The 15,703-nt window shown below is 39.8% G+C and overlaps 1 protein-coding gene across 6 annotated transcripts in view; it reads left to right on the top strand.

Annotated features, from left to right (window-relative positions):
* mrtfbb (myocardin related transcription factor Bb) overlaps positions 1-15,703 on the top strand; it is a 221,873-nt gene that overhangs the window by 169,571 nt on the left and 36,599 nt on the right. For 5 of the 6 annotated variants that reach the window (XM_061981981.2, XM_061981982.2, XM_061981980.2 and 2 more), the window contains one exon: positions 1,679-1,744. The exons of the other annotated variant lie outside the window; for it this stretch is intronic. In XM_061981981.2, the coding sequence (XP_061837965.2) occupies positions 1,679-1,744 (66 nt within the window). The remainder of the gene's footprint in view (positions 1-1,678; positions 1,745-15,703) is intronic. 6 annotated transcript variants of the gene reach the window in all.

Below are 15,703 nucleotides of genomic sequence, written 5' to 3'. Positions count from 1 at the left end.
AGACAGCACAGACACTCAACAACAACACATCATTTGCAGACTATAATTACTGGTTTGCTAAAAATATTTTTAACCCAAATAGGTGAAATTAGATAATCTCCCACGGCACTCCAGACTAGAGATGCGCGGTTTGCGGACACAACCGCGGAGTCCGCGGATTATCCGCGGGTCGGGCGGTTGAAAAAAAAAAAAAAAAAGATTTAATCCGCGGGTCGGGTCGGGCGGTTGAAATAAAAAAAAATTAGATTTTAAATAGATTCAGGCGGGTGGCAGTTAAACCAATTCGGAAATATATATACATAGTTAAATGTTGTTACCCACATACGAAAAACGAGCAGGCACCTGCAGCATATGCCACAACAGAAGAAGAAAAAAAAAAAAGATGACAACGCCGGCAGCAAACGTGGTACGCGACAAACTAAAAAAGGGAATACTAAAGACCAGGGGAAAAAAAGGCCAGAAAAGTTCAGCGTGGACTCGTTTTTATGAGGTTGTAAATCAGGATGATAGTAATGCTGGCTACGTGATTTGCAAGAGCTGCGACGCTGTTTATGTCTACGACAGTCACAAAACCGGGACATCTAACATGGTGCATCACATTTGTGCAAAACCCCGAACCTCCACAAACACCCTGAGCATGAGCAGTTTCGTCCGCCGTGATCCCAAAAGAGTGCCACAGGATGTTAAAACAAGATAGAACGCAGCTGCCTGCAGCAGTTTGAGTGGTGCGAGCGCGCTTGGAGGTGCGCTCAGCGCGGCTCCCAGATGATTGCGCACTGGTGTGCGTCTGGGCCGTGACAGCGTGGCACGCATTGAATGTCTCTGCTGCATTGGATCAGTCTCCTTTCTTTAACAGGCAAAAGCTTTATAACCTCACTAATGCCTTGCATCGTCTACATTAGATATATAACAACGGGCGGGTGGCGGATGGCGGGCGGGTGCGGTTTTGAATAAATGTTAGTTCGGGTGGATGGCGGATGGTTGACGACTTTTGTGATGCGGTTGCGGATGAAATAATTGCCTATCCGCGCATCTCTAGACTGTATCTCACGGCACACTAGTGTGCCGCGGCACAGTGGTTGAAAAACACTGGCTTAAGAGATATTCCTGGCTCTGAATTAGCTCATTGCTATTTTTATGTTTTTGTGCATTATTTGCTGCCGTCATCATTAAACGAACAGGTTACTCATCAGTTAATTTTTCACAACATACTTTTTACTTTTACTCAAGTAAATATTTGGGTGACTACTCCTTACTTTTACTTGAGTAATAAATCTCTAAAGTAACAGTACTCTTACTTGAGTACAATTTCTGACTACTCTACCCACCTCTGCAGACAGGATTCATTGATGACTACATCATTACTTATTAACAAGGTTTATACCTCCCTAACTTTTTTTTTTTTTTCATCGTATCAACTATTTACTTTATCAAGCATCGCTAACCCCGCCAATAAAGTGTTTGTGGTTTTCTCTGCTTCCTCTCCGGCAGACTGCAGGAAGTGAATTGTACGTTTGCGGTTGTTAGCCTTTGACCTTTGGCGTTTATGACAAAACATAAGTGCATTGTACAACTCAGCGTGACACCTTCGCCAGCTCACTGTTTGATGACTTACTGTAGCTCTGGGATTGTTCAACTTTTCTCTTTCTTTTTGTCTTTTGTCTTTGCACTCTCGCAGCCCTTCAGCTCTGCTTGCAGCACAGACGAAGTCGCGAGCAACTTGTGGAGCAAGGCATCATGCCCCGTAAGTCTGCACTTTCTACTTCTCTGACTCATATCCACCCTGGAAATTTTATGCATTCGATATTGGAGCATTACGAAGAAGAGTTATTGTATCACTAAAGCGGGTGTAATAAAAATCGCTAGTAGAGATGTCCGATAATATCGGACTGCAAATATTATCGGCCGATAAATGCTTTAAAATGTAATATCGGAAATTATCGATATCGGTTTCAAAAAGTAAAATTTATGACTTTTTAAAACGCCGCTGTGTACACGGACGTAGGGAGAAGTACAGAGCGCCAATAAACCTTAAAGGCAATTATTTACACATAATATGTGTAAAATGCAAAGCATACTTGGTCAACAGCCATACAGGTCACACTAAGGGTGGCCGTATAAACAACTTTAACACTGTTACAAATACGCGCCACACTGTGAACCCACACCAAACAAGAATGACAAACACATTTCGGGAGAACATCCGCTCCGTAACACAACATAAACACAACAGAACAAATACCCAGAACCCCTTGCAGCACTAACTCTTCCGGGACGCTACAATATACACCCCCCGTTACCCCCTACCCCCCAACCCCGCCCACCTCAACCTCCTCATGCTCTCTCAGTGAGTGCATGTCCCAAATTCCAAGCTGTAATAATAAAATAATGCACTTTGTGACTTCAATAATAAATATGGCAGTGCCATGTTGGCATTTTTTTTCCATAACTTGAGTTGATTTATTTTTGGAAAACCTTGTTACATTGTTTAATGCATCCAGCGGGGCATCACAAGAAAATTAAGCATAATAATGTGTTCATTCCACGACTGTATATATCGGTATCGGTTGATATCGGAATCAGTATTTAAGAGTTGGACAATATCGGCAAAAAAGCCATTATCGGACATCTCTAATCACTAGTGATGGGTATATGAGGCTTCGGTGAGTGTGTGGCACACTCACTGGCTGTATTGACACTGCACTGACACTGTGTTGCTGTTTCATAATGGCACCATCTGTTGGATTAAAAAAGTCACTACATTTGACCTGCAATTAAAATAGTTAGCAAATATATATATTTTTTTCCCCCTACATTTCCCCATTTTTTTGTTTCATTTTGATCGATGTTGGCGACGATCTCTGATAAACACAGTTTGCCGATTACCAGTCAAACAACACCGCAGCCGTATCGGTGACGTTTTTTTCCTTAAAGTGACACACACACACACACAGAAGCATCATACACCAATACTTCAGTACTGTTTTCCCTATCACTAATAGTCCTCTCCAAGGTTTCTCATAGTCATTCACATTGACATCCCACTGGGTTGGGAGTTTTTCCTTGCCCTTATGTGGGCTCTGAACCGAGGATGTCGTCGTAGCTTGTGCAGCCCTTTGAGACACTTGTGATTTAGGGCTATATAAATAAACATTGATTGATTGATTGATGGTCACTGCTCAACAACAACCAGTAGAGGCGCTGTTGGCTCTGCCTCAACTAGTTTGCTATATAAAAAGAAGAGAAAAAATATTTTTCTTGAAAAAAGTCATCCGCTCCCCTTACTCACCATTGTGTTATACTCAGTGGTTAACTGGACGTCTTTATGTGCTTGACGCCTCTATCATTGGTATGTGTTCATCTACAAAACCATTCTGGGTATCACTCCATCTAATCTGTCTTGTCTTTTAACAAAGAAACAAGGAAGTCACAATCTTCGTTCAATGAATGTTCTGCAATTTGTCGTCCCCAAAGTAAGAACTGAACTGCACTGCAAAAAGTCAGTGTTCAAAGACAAGAAACAAATAAATAAAAATGAGGGGTATTTTATTTGAACTAAGCAAAATTATCTGCCAATAGAACAAGAAAATTTGGCCTGTCAAGACTTTGCAAAACAAGTAAAATTAGCTAACCTCAATGAACCCAAAAATACCTTAAAATAAGTATATTCTCACTAATAACAAGTGCACTTTTCTTGGTAGAAAAAAACCCCAAAAAAACTTTTTGCTCAATATGTTGAAAAATATTCTTAAATGAAGTAAATGCTAGTGCCATTATCTTGACATAATGATATGCGCTCGGCATCATGATTGTTTTTTTTATGCTTGAAGTAAGAAATTATTACTTTAAAAAAGTAGTTTCATACTTGTGAGTGTTGATGACGCAGCTTTGCAACAGTTGATATTCTAGTTTCAAGCATGTTTTACTCAATATAGGTCATCAAATCTCAGCAACAAGCTGTAATATCTTACTGAGATCATTTAGGACCAAAACACTTAAAACAAGTAAAACACTCTAACATAAAATCTGCTTAGTGAGAAGAATTATCTTATCAGACAGAAAATTTAGGCAAGGCAGCTTTATTTGTACCGCACTTTTCATACACAAGGCAGACTCAAAGTGCTTCACAGACAACAAAGTGAAATGAAAGAAAATAAAAGCAAAATTAAAATGCAGACAATAAAAATAAAAACAGTGCGGACGTTAAAAGTTAAAAGATTTAGCTGAAAGCTAAGGTGAACATAAAAGTTTTCAGTATAGTTTTAATAGTAGTCAGAATTGGGGAAAGTCTGACATCTTCAGGAAGTTTATTCCAGCTATTTGTTGCATAGTGACTGAATGATGTTCTCCCTTGATTTGAGTTTACTCTGGGAACCGCTAACGGATTGGTCTCAGAAGATCGTAGTGATCTAAAGCAGTGGTTCTCAACCTTTTTTCAGTGATGTACCCGCTGTGAAATTTTTTTTAAATTCAAGTACCCTCTAATCAGAGCAAAGCATTTTTGGTTGAAAAAAAGAGATAGAGAAGTAAAATACAGCACTATGTCATCAGTTTCTGATTTATTAAATTGTATAACAGTGCAAAATATTGCTCATTTGTAATGGTCTTTCTTGGACTATTTGGAAAAAAAGATAGGTTTTTATTAGGGATGTCCGATAATAGCTTTTTGCCGATATCCGATATTCCGATATTGACCAAACCCTTAATTACCGATACCGATATATACAGTCGTGGAATTAACACATTATTATGCCTAATTTGGACAACCAGGTATGGTGAAGATAAGGTCCTTTTTAAAAAAAATAAAATAAAATAAGATAAATAAGTTAAAAACATTTTCTTGAATAAAAAAGAAAGTAAAACAATATAAAAACAGTTACATAGAAACTAGTAATTAATGAAAATGAGTAAAATTAACTGTTAAAGGTTAGTACTATTAGTGGACCAGCAGCACGCACAATCATGTGTGCTTACGGACTGTATCCCTTGCAGACTGTATTGATATATATTGATATATAATGTAGGAACCAGAATATTAATAACAGAAAGAAACAACCCTTTTGTGTGAATGATTGTGAATGGGGGAGGGAGGTTTTTTGGGTTGGTGCACTAATTGTAAGTGTATCTTGTGTTTTTTATGTTGATTTAATAAAAAATAAAAAATAAAATAAATAAATTAAAAACTATACCGATAAAAGAAAAACAGATATTATCGTACATCTCTAGTTTGTATTTATATTTATAAAGGATTTTTGAATTGTTTCTATTTTTAGAATATTTGAAAAAAAACTCACGTACCCCTTGGCATACCTTCAAGTACCCCCAGGGTTACGCGTACCCACATTTGAGAACCACTGCTCTAGAGGGCTTATATAGTGGGAGCATATCAGTGATATACTTCGGCCCTAGACCATGTCGTGATATATATGTGGGCAGGAGGATTTTGAAATCAATTCCCTGATGTACAGGGAGCCAATGTAAGGATTTAAGAATTGGTGTAATGTGCTCACATTTTTTGGTCTTTGTTAGAACTCTAGCAGCAACGTTCTGAACAAGCTGTAGCTGCCTGACAGTTTTTTGGGGAAGACCTGCAAGGAGACCATTACAATAGTCTAGCCTACTGGTAATAAAGGCATGTACAAGTTTTTCTAAGTCTTGAGCTGACATGAGCCCTCTAAGTCTTGTTACATTTGATATTACATGTGATAGTAGGCCGATTTTGTTACTGATTTGATGTGACTGTCGAAATGTAAATCAGAATCTAAAATAACCCCAAGATTTCTGGCTTTATTTGAGGTTTTCAGGGACAGTGATTGAAGATGTTGGATGACTTTAAACCTTTCTTTTCTAGCACCAAAAACAATTATCTCAGTTTTATCTTCATTTAGTTGTAGGAAATTTTGGCACATCCAGTGTTTGACTTGCTCAATGCACTGGCACAAAAGATCTATGGGGCGATAGTCATTTGGTGATAGCGCTACATAGATTTGGGTGTCATCGGCGTAACAATGATGGTCAATGTTATTATTTTGCATGATTTGTCCTCGTGGGAGCATATAGATGTTAAATAAAGTTGGCCCCAAGATTGAACCTTGGGGGACTCCACACGTTACGTTGGTTGGTTCTGATACAAAGTCACCAATGGAAACAAAATAGTTCCTATCTTGTAGATATGACTTGAACCAGCTTAAAACTGTGCCTGAGATAAGATAAGATAAGATATTTAGGACCAAAACCCTTAAAACAAGTAAAACACTCTAACATAAAATCTGCTTAGTGAGAAGAATTATCTTATCAGACAGAAAATAAACAAATATCACCCTTATTTGAGATATTTGGGGCGGTATAGCTCGGTTGGTAGAGCGGCCGTGCCAGCAACTTGAGGGTTGCAGGTTCGATCCCCGCTTCCGCCATCCTAGTCACTGCCGTTGTGTCCTTGGGCAAGACACTGTACCCACCTGCTCTCAGTGCCACCCACACTGGTTTAAATGTAACTTAGATATTGGGTTTCACTATGTAAAGCGCTTTGAGTCACTTGAGAAAAAGCGCTATATAAAATGTAATTCACTTCACTTCACATATTTAATCTTACTTAGATTTCAGTTTTTGCGGTGTGGGCAAGAAAGCATTTAGGTTTTCAGCACCGAAGGCTTGGAATAACCTACAATCGAATCTTCAACTTCAAACACTTGTTACATTAAATGAGTTTAAAGCTTCTGTGAAAGGATTGCAGTCTACCTTCTCTATATGCACATGTGTCATGTGAGCAAGCTTTAATGTTGTAAATTTGATGTTTTATGTGTTGTTTACTGTCTTTAATGTAACCTTGCTGCTGCCCTCTTGGCCAGGTCTCCCTTGGAAAAGAGATCTTTGATCTCAATGGGATTTTTACCTGGTTAAATAAAGGCTAAATACATTTTTTTAAAAGTCTCAACTTTCAGAAGGCTGCCTCATCCCCTTTTTTCCGCGTCTGCAAACACAAAGACTTCTAAGTAGGGGTGTAACGGTACACAAAAATTTCGGGTCGGTACGTACCTCGGTTTAGAGGTCACGGTTCGGTTAATTTTCGGTACAGTAAGAAAACAACAAAATATGAATTTTGGGGTTATTTATTTACCAAATTTGCAAAATCTTCCACCAAAAATGTTTTTCTTAGTGGAATATTTGATGTGAAGTAATGGGAATCTTGGATAGGTCAATAATTCATAATAACATTGATTGTGATTCAATATTATGTTTTGAGCAATGACAGTTAGAAAGAAAGAAAAACAGCTTTGTTTTATTAGTCAACATTGCAACTTTTTTAAAATTACATTTAACCTTTAAGCTTTTTTATTTCACTTTTGTTTATTTTAATAGAATTTTTAGAATGTGCCGTGGGCCTATAAAACATTAGCTGTGGGCCGCAAATGGCCTCCGGGGCACACTTTTAACACCCCTGCTATAGATAGTAAAAACTTAAATCTGATAAATCTATGGATAAAAAGCAGAGCCTGGCGACGCATGCGCGTTTATCATAACTCTCTCTCTCTCTCTGTCTCTGCCCCTCTCTCACTAATGCTGCTGTACGCACAATTTGTTTTGTTTTTAACCCCTTCTTAACCCTGAACGTACATTGAAAATACACGCAACCCTAACTCAAAATGCCGGACATTTGAGGCATTTAAGAAACTCCGCCCTGACAGCTCCGCAAAAGAGGACATGTCCGGTGAAAAGAGGACGTCTGGTCAGTCTATCGTAGCCCGTTAGCTGCTAGCATGCCGTGTGTTGTGCCTCGGTGTGCATTGTTTACAAAACCTGCGGTACGCTACTTAATATGTCCGTGCGGAAACTCGTTCGGTACACCTCGGTACCGAACCGGAACCCCCGTACCGAAACGGTTCAATACAAATACACGTACCGTTACACCCCTACTTCTAAGAGTTAAATATTTACTTCAAAACTCAAGTTCATGCTTGTTTGTATAGAAACGTGTGCCTTGTATGAAACCATTCCAAAACACTAGGGGGCAGCACATGTTTATGAAGTTGGCGTTTCCAACCCTAACTTATCTAAGAACTGACTTTTCCCAACACACTTTAATGGCCACGAACGCTGTAAGTTAGTCGTGCCACAATGTAGAACTTCCAATAACAACACTCTTAATGTTAGCTTGTCCGGGCTTAGTGAGTGTCGTGTGTGTAATAAACGGGGGGAAGATTTACTTGGAAGAGAGTCATGCTGGCAAGATAAAAGCTGCAAAGATAAAACAAAGACAAAGTCATTTTATGTGTCGTCAGTCAGTTCCTCCCTGTCTCCACATGGCTTCATGAGTCACAGCCTGGGCCTTCAGTGGGGGTCAGTCACCCCGTAAGCGTCCATGTTGTTCTCACACACACACACATGCAAACACACACACTCCCCCAGGCCATTCTCTATTAAAGCCCTCCTACATGTATCCATCCTGCATGCTAGGAATGCAATGTGATGATAGTTTTCCTCTGACAACCAAGGACGACAGTCCTTCAAGCAAACAACGTTGGTCATAGCGGAGATGACTCCAAGCAGCCAGGATGACTTTGTTCTAGTTTTATTTAGATAAATGCAATCTCTGCTTAAAGGGGAACATTATCACCAGACCTATGTAAGCATCAATATATACCTTGATGTTGCAGAAAAAAGACCATATATTTTTTTAACCGATTTCCGAACTCTAAATGGGTGAATTTTGGCGAATTAAACACCTTTCTAATATTCGCTCTCGGAGCAATCCACCATTTTCTCAAACACCGAGTCAAATCAGCTCTGTTATTTTCCGTTTTTTTCGACTGTTTTCCGTACCTTGGAGACATCATGCCTCGTCGGTGTGTTGTCGGAGGGTGTAACAACACGAACAGGGACGGATTCAAGTTGCACCAGTGGCCCAAAGATGCGAAAGTGGCAAGAAATTGGACGTTTGTTCCGCACACTTTACCGACGAAAGCTATGCTACGACAGAGATGGCAAGAATGTGTGGATATCCTGCGACACTCAAAGCAGATGCATTTCCAACGATAAAGTCAAAGAAATCTGCCGCCAGACCCCCATTGAATCTGCCGGAGTGTGTGAGCAATTCAGGGACAAAGGACCTCGGTAGCACGGCAAGCAATGGCGGCAGTTTGTTCCCGCAGACGAGCGAGCTAAACACCCTGGATGTCTTGGCTCACACCGTCCCTTATGCCACCGAAGATGATCAAGAGAAGAATATCAACCCTAGCTTCCCTGGCCTGCTGACATCAACTCCAAAACTAGATAGATCAGCTTTCAGGAAAAGAGAGCGGATGAGGGTATGTCTACAGAATATATTAATTGATGAAAATTGGGCTGTCTGCACTCTCAAAGTGCATGTTGTTGCCAAATGTATTTCATATGCTGTAAACCTAATTCATAGTTGTTAGTTTCCTTTAATGCCAAACAAACACATACCAATCGTTGGTTAGAAGGCGATTGCCGAATTCGTCCTCGCTTTCTCCCGCGTCGCTGGCTGTCGTGTCGTTTTCGTCGGTTTCGCTTGCATACGGTTCAAACCGATATGGCTCAATAGCTTCAGTTTCTTCTTCAATTTTGTTTTCGCGACCTGCCTCCACACTACAACCATCCGTTTCAATACATTCGTAATCTGTTGAATCGCTTAAGCCGCTGAAATCCGAGTCTGAATCCGAGCTAATGTCGCTATAGCTTGCTGTTCTTTCCGCCATGTTTGTTTGTGTTGGCTTCACTATGTGACGTCACAGGAAAATGGACGGGTGTATATAACGATGGTTAAAATCAGGCACTTTGAAGCTTTTTTTAGGGATGTTGCGTGATGGGTAAAATTTTGAAAAAAACTTCAAAAAATATAATAAGCCACTGGGAACTGATTTTTAATGGTTTTAACAATTCTGAAATTGTGATAATGTTCCCCTTTAAAAGGTAACTGCACTTTTTGGGGAATTCATTCACAATCTGTATGTGAGACAAGAACACATAAAGTACAGGCCAAAAGTTTGGACGCACCTTCTCATTCAAAGTGTTTTCTTTATTTTCAGGACTATTTACATTGTAGATTGTCACTGAAGGCATCAAAACTATGAATGAACACATGTGGAAAAAGGTGAAATAACTGATAACATGTTCTATATTCTAGTTTCTTCAAAGTAGCCACCCTTTGCTCTGATTACTGCTTTGCACACTCTTGGCATTCTCTCGATGAGCTTCAAGAGGTAGTCACCTGAAATGGTTTTCACTTCACAGGTGTCATAGTTTTGATGCCTTCAGTGACAATCTACAATGTAAATAGTCATGAAAATAAAGAAAACGCAAGGTGTGTCCAAACTGGTGGCCTGTACTGTGTGTTTAATGCATTCTAACACATAAATATACACTAGCAAAATATACACTAAATATAAATATAACACATAGGGGTGTAACGATACACAAACATTTCGGTTCAGTACGTACCTGGGTTTAGAGGTCACGGTTCGGTTCATTTTCGGTACAGTAAGAAAACAACAAAATATACATTTTTTGGTTATTTATTTACCAAATTTGTAAACAATGGCATAACATACATATACACACAGGGTCCATTGCCAGGGTTAATGTGGTCAACATATATCAAATAAAAACTAAATAAGATAAGGCTCAGAATGGTTTCTTAACAAAACCTTTCTATATATAAAGTGCTTTTTTTTGATTGATTGATTGAGACTTTTATTAGTAGATTGCACAGTACAGTACATATTCCAATTGACCACTAAATGGTAACACCCGAATAAGTTTTTCAACTTGTTTAAGTCGGGGTCCACGTTAATCAACATTAAACTGCCTCAAGTTGTTGCTCAGATTAAATTAAATGACAAAACTTTTCTTCTACACATTTCAAGTCAACTCAGCCTCAGATTAACTTCCCCCCCCCCCCCCCCCCCCCCAGCCTTTAACCGTGGTGACTTTCACTCAATCTTCATTTTTTTGCCAGTTTATCCACATTGTCTGCAGAAAGAAGTGGGTCAAAATCTAGTTTTTAATGCAATATGGTCTTAAATCTGCTGCTATAAAAACATTTGTTATTGCTTTAGCCCTGCCTAACTCGCCGAGGAGAGGCTGCTTGAATGTGGTGTTTGCATGACGCTCGTCTTTCTCGTCGTTGAAGCGATGTTCACTTGGGGGTGGTGACGCTTCAAATGGGTTAGCATGTTTGACGTGTTGCCAGAAGCATACCCAACTGCTGCTGAACAATGTCGGCAAACCGCTTTCGCTTTGTTGTCGCAGCCCAGTCGTTGCTAGCATGCCGTGTGTTGTGCCTCGGTGTGCATTGTTTACACAACGTGCGGTGCGCTACTTAATATGTTCGTGTGGAAACTTGTTCGGTACACCTCCGAACCGAACCAAAACCCCCGTACCGAAACGGTTCAATACAAATACACCAGTGACGTGCGATGAGGTTGATGGCTGGTGAGGCACTGACTTCATCACAGTCAGATTTACAAACATATGAACCTTAAAGAGTATCTTATTCACCATTTGATTGGCAGCAGTTAACGGGTTATGTTTAAAAGCTCATACCAGCATTCTTCCCTGCTTGGCACTCAGCATCAAGGCTTGGAATTGGGGGTTAACTCACCAAAAATGATTCCCGGGCCGCTGCTGCCCACTGCTCCCCTCACCTCCCAGGGGGTGATCAAGGGATGGGTCAAATGCAGAGGACAAATTTCACCACACCTAGTGTGTCTGTGACAATCATTGGTACTTTAACTAAACTTTAACTTTACACATACAAACTGTAGCACACAAAAAAGCACATTTAATTATAAAAACTTTATTATGGTCTTACCTTTACTTATAAGTGCGGGAACAGTGGTGTTTGTGTTGGAGGAGTTGTGAATGAATGAAATATAAACTCCGTGCTGCAGTCTGCAGGTGTACCTAATGTTGTGTCCCTGCAGTCGTTGTTGTTTTTGCACTTTTTGGCTTCTTGTTAAAGGGGAACATTATCACAATTTCAGAATGGTTAAAACCATTAAAAATCAGTTCCCAGTGGCTTATTATATTTTTTGAAGTTTTTTTCAAAATTTTACCCATCACACAATATCCCTAAAAAAAAGATTCAAAGTGCCTGATTTTAACCACCTGTCCATTTTCCTGTGACGTCACATAGTGAAGCCAACACAAACAAACATGGCGGAAAGAACAGCAAGCTATAGCGACATTAGCTCGGATTCAGACTCGGATTTCAGCGGCTTAAGCGATTCAACAGATTACGAATGTATTGAAACGGATGGTTGTAGTGTGGAGGCAGGTAGCGAAAACGAAATTGAAGAAGAAACTGAAGCTATTGAGCCATATCGGTTTGAACCGTATGCAAGCGAAACCGACACGACAGCCAGCGACACGGGAGAAAGCGAGGACGAATTTGGCGATCGCCTTCTAACCAACGATTGGTATGTGTTTGTTTGGCATTAAAGGAAACTAACAACTATGAACTAGGTTTACAGCATATGAAATACATTTGGCAACAACATGCACTTTGAGAGTGCAGACAGCCCATTTTTCATCAATTAATATATTCTGTAGACATACCCTCATGTCAGCAGGCCAGGGAAGCTAGGGTCGATATTCTTCTCTTGATCATCTTCGGGACGGTGTGAGCCAAGACATCCAGGTGTTTTAGCTCGCTCGTCTGCGGGAACAAACTTCCGCCATTGCTTGCCGTGCTACCAAGGTCCTTTGTCCCTGAATTGCTCACACACTCCGGCAGATTCAATGGGGGTCTGGCGGCAGATTTCTTTGACTTTATCGTTGGATATGCATCTGCTTTGAGTGTCGCAGGATATCCACACATTCTTGCCATCTCTGTCGTAGCATAGCTTTCGTCGGTAAAGTGTGCGGAACAAACGTCCAATTTCTTGCCACTTTCGCATCTTTGGGCCACTGGTGCAACTTGAATCCGTCCCTGTTCGTGTTGTTACACCCTCCGACAACACACCGACGAGGCATGATGTCTCCAAGGTATGGAAAACAGTCGAAAAAACGGAAAATAACAGCTGATTTGACTCGGTGTTTGAGAAAATGGCGGATTGCTTCCCGATGCGACGTCACGTTGTGACGTCATCGCTCCGAGAGCGAATATTAGAAAGGCTTTTAATTCGCCAAAATTAACCCATTTAGAGTTCGGAAATCGGTAAAAAAAATATATGGTCTTTTTTCTGCAACATCAAGGTATATATTGACGCTTACATAGGTCTGGTGATAATGTTCCCCTTTAAGTGACTTTTTTTGGGTGGATTCGGTCTTGCACGTGGAGGGTTTGGGTGTGGGCTTTGGCTGGTGTGGCGCTCCCGTCTGGGGGTGCATTCTGCGGCGGGGGTGCATTAACCGGTACCAGGAGGCGGGATTACTGCGAGCCTCACACAGTGCGTCTTCGCAGCAGTTTTACGATTGCTCAGCACAAGAAATACTTTAAACACATACAGTTGTTGACAAAATACACTGTACATTATATACCTCAGCTAACTAAACTATGGAAATGTATAATATAGTTCATATAGCAATACGGTCTCACTGCACAGCAGGCCAGCAGTTAGCCGAGTCCGCAATCCATGTTGAGGCACAACTGAGTGACGTGCCTCAACTGGCTGCTGATCACCGCACCGTCTCTTCTCAGTATTTGAACGGCAAATGTGAAAATTCAGCGATTTTGAATAAAAATAATCTAAAACTGGTGAAGTTAAATGGAAAATAACTTTATGGTATAATCACTGAATACATATAACAATTTAATTCTTTTTTTTTCTTTTTACTTTTTTTTTCTTTCCATGATGGCAGGTGAGCCTCCAGTGACCGCACGTCACTGAAATACACGTACCGTTACACCCTTAATATCAACCTTGCTGTGAAAAAAGGCATACGACAGGTTTTTGTGTGTACGCCAGCTTGAAACTTGGGGGCCCTGGTGAGAGGCATGATTTATAATCTAGAATTAACTTTTACCCACTCAGAGGCGATGCAGCAGCTCACCCCTTTAGTATGTCAATGCTGCATAAGCTTGTTAGCTCTCTGTGATCACGGCGCGGCTAAAAGAAATAGTTATCGCTAATACTTAGTTAATATTCAGGTCAGGAAATATAAATTGAGTATTGTTAGTGATTTTTACATTTTTCTTAGAGGGCTTTGTTAGCCCGATACTTGCCGTATTACACGACTTAGAATGCATGAAAAAAAAAATACATACGTGTTCTTGTCTTATTGTGAATGATGGGCAAAATTCCAAAAAAGTGCAGCTCTCCTTTAAAGCAAAAGACTGTATAAAGACCTACAAAACGTAACATGACGCCTTTACAAAATAATAAAGTTCTTGTGTTGCAAAGGGTTTGGACATTTCTGGAAACTTTCCATGGAAAGTTTAGACGGGATATTTGGGAAACATTCAAAGTTGGACTCTTTTCCATGTGAATGAATGAGTTATTTTATGAAACTGTCATCTTTGTATTTGTTTTGCAGTTTTTTTTACTAGCGAAACACCACTGCAATAGGTCAGAAGCATCAACCCCGGTGCAGTAATGGAGTCTCAATTCCCTCACTGAACTTGAGCATGATTTTAGTCAATATTAATGCCTTCACAGTGCATGTGGCCTAAGTTGCTGCAATATTCCTCCGTAAATAGTTTTCATTTTACATAAAAACACCTCTCTAAACCACAAACAGTGTAGTAAACATTTTTGTTAATGCAGCTGTGTAAATAAATAAATAATAAATGGGTTATACTTATATAGCGCTTTTCTACCTTCAAGGTACTCAAAGCGCTTTGACAGTATTTCCACATTTACCCATTCACACACACATTCACACACTGATGGAGGGAGCTGCCATGCAAGGCGCTAACCAGCAGCCATCAGGAGCAAGGGGTGAAGTGTCTTGCCCAATTGTTACGAAGTTGCACAGTTATATGTTGCATGTTATTGTATTTCTCACACACTGCCTTATTATAATAATAATAATAATAATAATAATAGATTTGATTTGTAAAAAGCACTTTACATTGAGTAAACAACCTCAAAGTGCTACAGTGTATTAAAAAAAATAAAAATTAAAAGATAATAAAAAATAAAAACTAGAACAGCCAAATAGCTAAAACTAGTATGCATATATCTAAAAAAAAAATACTTTTTTAAAAAGAAGGGTTTTTAAGCCTTTTTTAAAATCATCCACAGTCTGTGGGGCCCTCAGGTGGTCAGGGAGAGCGTTCCACAGACTGGGAGCGGCGGAGCAGAAAGCCTTAAAATTGCCTTTACTTTAATATAAACACAGTATATCCCTGCTTTGCTACTTTGCACTGGGTTGGCGTGATATTGACATAATTGACCGATATCAGCAAAAAACACATCTAAAGTCTCCAATATAAGCTCCAATAAAAGCAGTCAAGCAACATGTTTACTTGTGCAAATCTGGACAAGCAGTTAACATCTAAATGTCCTCCAATAAACACACAAAAGTTTTTGTATTTTTGTGAAGTTATTTATAAAAGGTAAACATGGCAATAGCTGAGCTCTACAGCTGAGCACACAATAGCACACAAGCTAGACATATGTAATAAGTAGAGATGTCCGATAATATAGGCCTGCCGATATTATCGGCCGATAAATGCGTTAAAATGTAATATCGGAAATTATCGGTATCGTTTTTTTTATTATCAGCATCGTTTTTTTTG

The sequence above is a fragment of the Nerophis lumbriciformis genome, linkage group LG24, assembly GCF_033978685.3.
Source record: "Nerophis lumbriciformis linkage group LG24, RoL_Nlum_v2.1, whole genome shotgun sequence".
Classification (NCBI taxonomy): Eukaryota; Metazoa; Chordata; class Actinopteri; order Syngnathiformes; family Syngnathidae; genus Nerophis; species Nerophis lumbriciformis.
The sequence above is the reverse complement of the archived record's forward strand: the minus strand, read 5'-3'. Positions and strand labels throughout refer to the sequence as shown.